At 48.0% G+C, this 2,898-nt stretch overlaps 1 protein-coding gene across 1 annotated transcript in view; it reads right to left on the minus strand.

The window, feature by feature from the left end:
* Positions 1–1,678: 1,678 nt before the first annotated feature.
* LOC126507740 (aflatoxin B1 aldehyde reductase member 3-like) overlaps positions 1,679–2,898 on the minus strand; it is a 17,218-nt gene continuing 15,998 nt past the window's right edge. Inside the window, exon 5 of the mRNA XM_050152473.1 lies at positions 1,679–2,020. Within this exon, the coding sequence (XP_050008430.1) occupies positions 1,853–2,020 (168 nt within the window). The 3' untranslated portion in view covers positions 1,679–1,852. The remainder of the gene's footprint in view (positions 2,021–2,898) is intronic.

Consider the following 2,898-nt stretch of genomic DNA (forward strand, 5'->3'; position numbering starts at 1 on the left):
ACAGACAGAATATTGTATACGAAATAAATAAATAAATATTTAAAAAAGAAAAAGAAAAAAGAAAACAATTGAGTCCCCAGGAGCCAGGCTGGCTCAGATCCTTTTAATATCAATGTTGGGAGATGTGGTCACAGGTTACAGAGTGCTTCTTACCGGAAATAAGTCTTTGAAAATAACTTATTAAACTTAGATTGGGGGGGCTGGAGAGATGGCTCGGAGGTTAAGAGCATTGCCTGCTCTTGCAAAGGTCATGAGTTCAATTCCCAGTAACCACATGGTGACTCCCAACCATCTGTAATGAGGTCTGATGCCCTCTGCTGGCCTTCAGGCATACACACAGACAGAATATTGTATACATAATAAATAAATAAATAAATAAATAAATAAATAAATAAATGAGAGAAGAAACTCACCAGCATAATAAAGACTGGAGAATGCTAAAGAAGAATAAAGATAAGGTCTGAAAGAAACCACCAAGAGAGAGAGCAAGGATATTTTTCTCTAACCCCTCAGATAAAAAGGTATAGTGCGCAGGGCGATTGTGGCACACGCCTTTAATCCCAGCACTCAGGAGGCAGAGGCAGGCGGATCTCTGTGAGTTCGAGGCCAGCCTGGTCTACAAGGGCTAGTTCCGGGACAGGCACCAAAGCTACAGAGAAACCCTGTCTCGAAAAACCAAAAAAAATAAAATAAAAAAGTTATAGTGCATCAACTCTTGATTTCCTTTGAGCCCTGTGCTGCTGGAGGCTGGTCCCCCAAGCAGCAACAGGTTAATCTAAGTTGTCAGAACTAGTTAGTAATAAGCCTGAGCTATCAGTCGAGAATTTATAGTTGATATTAAGTGTCTATGCCCGGCGGTGGTGGTGCATGCCTTTAATCCCAGCACTTGGGAGGCAGAGGCAGGTGGATCTTTGTGAGTTCGAGGCCAGCCTGGTCTACAAGAGCTAGTTCCAGGACAGGCTCCAAAGCTACAGAGAAACCCTGTCTCAAAATTAACAAAAAGTGTCCATATGGGTTATTTGGATACTGCTAAGGTGGAAAGGAAAAGTTTGCCTAAAGAAGCACTTGCCTCCCAGCTGGACATAATATGGCTCAATATTTACCCAGCCCTCCCAGCAAATCTTTTGGGCTACAGCATCAGCAAAAGCAGTGCTCTTCCATGGTCGAGCCTGGTGTAACCAGCTGCAGCGGGGATACTCGATAATGAATGTAGGGGGGAGTGGGTGCCCAGGCAGGCAGGCAGGTGCAGTGGACAGTGGGATCCCAGGAGGCGGCTTCAGCACAGTAGCACCTGCTGGCTGAGGACATCAGCAGCTGCTGAGTGGAGCTCAGGCAGAGAGAGAGAGAGGTGGCAGCAGGAGCCCCTGCCCGGGAAGAGTCAGTGTTGAAGTGGCTGAACTGGTCAATTTGAGGCCCGGGCAGGAGTTCCAGAGGATAACCCGTGGAGTGAGGGAGCAAGCTGCATGTTAAGGGGGCTNACTGCTGTGGAGAACCATGGTGGGGAGGAAGGCAATGCCCGGTGCCAGAAGGATCCTGGGTGTTTTTCTGACTTGAGCCACCACCAAGTCCCACTGCTAGAGAGCAGGCCTCCCATGGCCTCTGCCCTCTGAGGACCAGGCACACTCCTGCACCTTTCTCCTGGACCCTCAGAAGGAAAGCAAGGAGTAAGCCACACGAATTTCAAAGAATAAGGCCACCAGGTCTGCTGCAGCCTGAGCTACAGCCATGGCAGGTTTTATTCAACAGGAGGAGATCTGGATGAGGAGGGAAAGAGCAGCTGACTCGGCTCACAGCCCAGACTAGCCAGGCTGGAACACAGCCTGACAGGCAGTGACCTCTACACCTCCCCATGTCAGAGCCAGTGGAAGTAGTTGGAACAATCATGAGCAACCAGGTCCCAGGCTTGGTCAAAGGCCTCCACGACAGCCGGCTCCAGGGGCCCTTCTTCAACGCAGGTCAAGTTCTGCTCCAATTGCTCCAGACTGGACATGCCCAGAATGACCGCATCCCCATGGGAGCCCTGCAAAAGACATACAGATTCCAGCACACATCTGACATCCTATTGACTCATTACCCGCCCCTCCTGTCCGTTGCTTGCTGAGATTTGGGATATGTTTTCACTTGAGTATTGCTTCTAGGAGAAATGACTACTGCCTCCAAATAGCCAAGGTCTGCCAGGCTCCTCTGCCCTGCAGGACAGTTTGGGAAAAACTTAGCTTGATGCCTCATGTTTACCAAGAACTAAAGGGGCAACATTACCCCAGAATGCCCACACTGAAGAAGGGGGTTAAGGAGAGGAAGTGGGGACAGCAGGCAGAAAGGGATGCTTCCAGGGACACAGAATTGAGTTCTCTCCAGAGAGAGTGCTGGAAAGCATATAATAAAGAATTTCATTTTTAATGTTCTTTTCAGAGCCAAATCTATGTTGATTTCCTACACCGTGGAGCTGTGGGACTTTAGTAGGTAAACCAGTTCTCATTGGAGAACCAATTTCTCAGTATGGAAATGGAGATCATGGGAGGCTTAACCATTAGGAGCAGTTTCTGCTCTTGAAAACAACCTGGATTTGGTTCTTAGAACCCACTTGGTTCTGGCTCATAACCACCTTTAACTCCAATTCCAGGGATGGTGCCAGCTTTCCTGGCTTCGGCTGGCACTATAAGTGCAGATCACAGGGGCTGAGAGATGGCTCAGAGGTTAAGAGCACTGGCTGTTCTTCCAAAGGTCCTGAGTTCAATTCCCAGCAACCACATGGTGGCTCACAACCATCTGTAATAAGATTTGGTGCCCTCTTCTGGCCTGCAGGGATACCTGCAGGCAGGTGCTGTATACATAATTAATAAATAAATCTTAAAAAATAAAATTTAAAAAAAAGTGCATATCACCACCAGGCAAATC

This window comes from Alexandromys fortis, unplaced genomic scaffold (genome assembly GCF_014885135.2).
Source record: "Alexandromys fortis isolate MF-2015 unplaced genomic scaffold, M_Fortis_MF-2015_v1.1 scaffold_26, whole genome shotgun sequence".
Taxonomy (NCBI): Eukaryota; Metazoa; Chordata; class Mammalia; order Rodentia; family Cricetidae; genus Alexandromys; species Alexandromys fortis.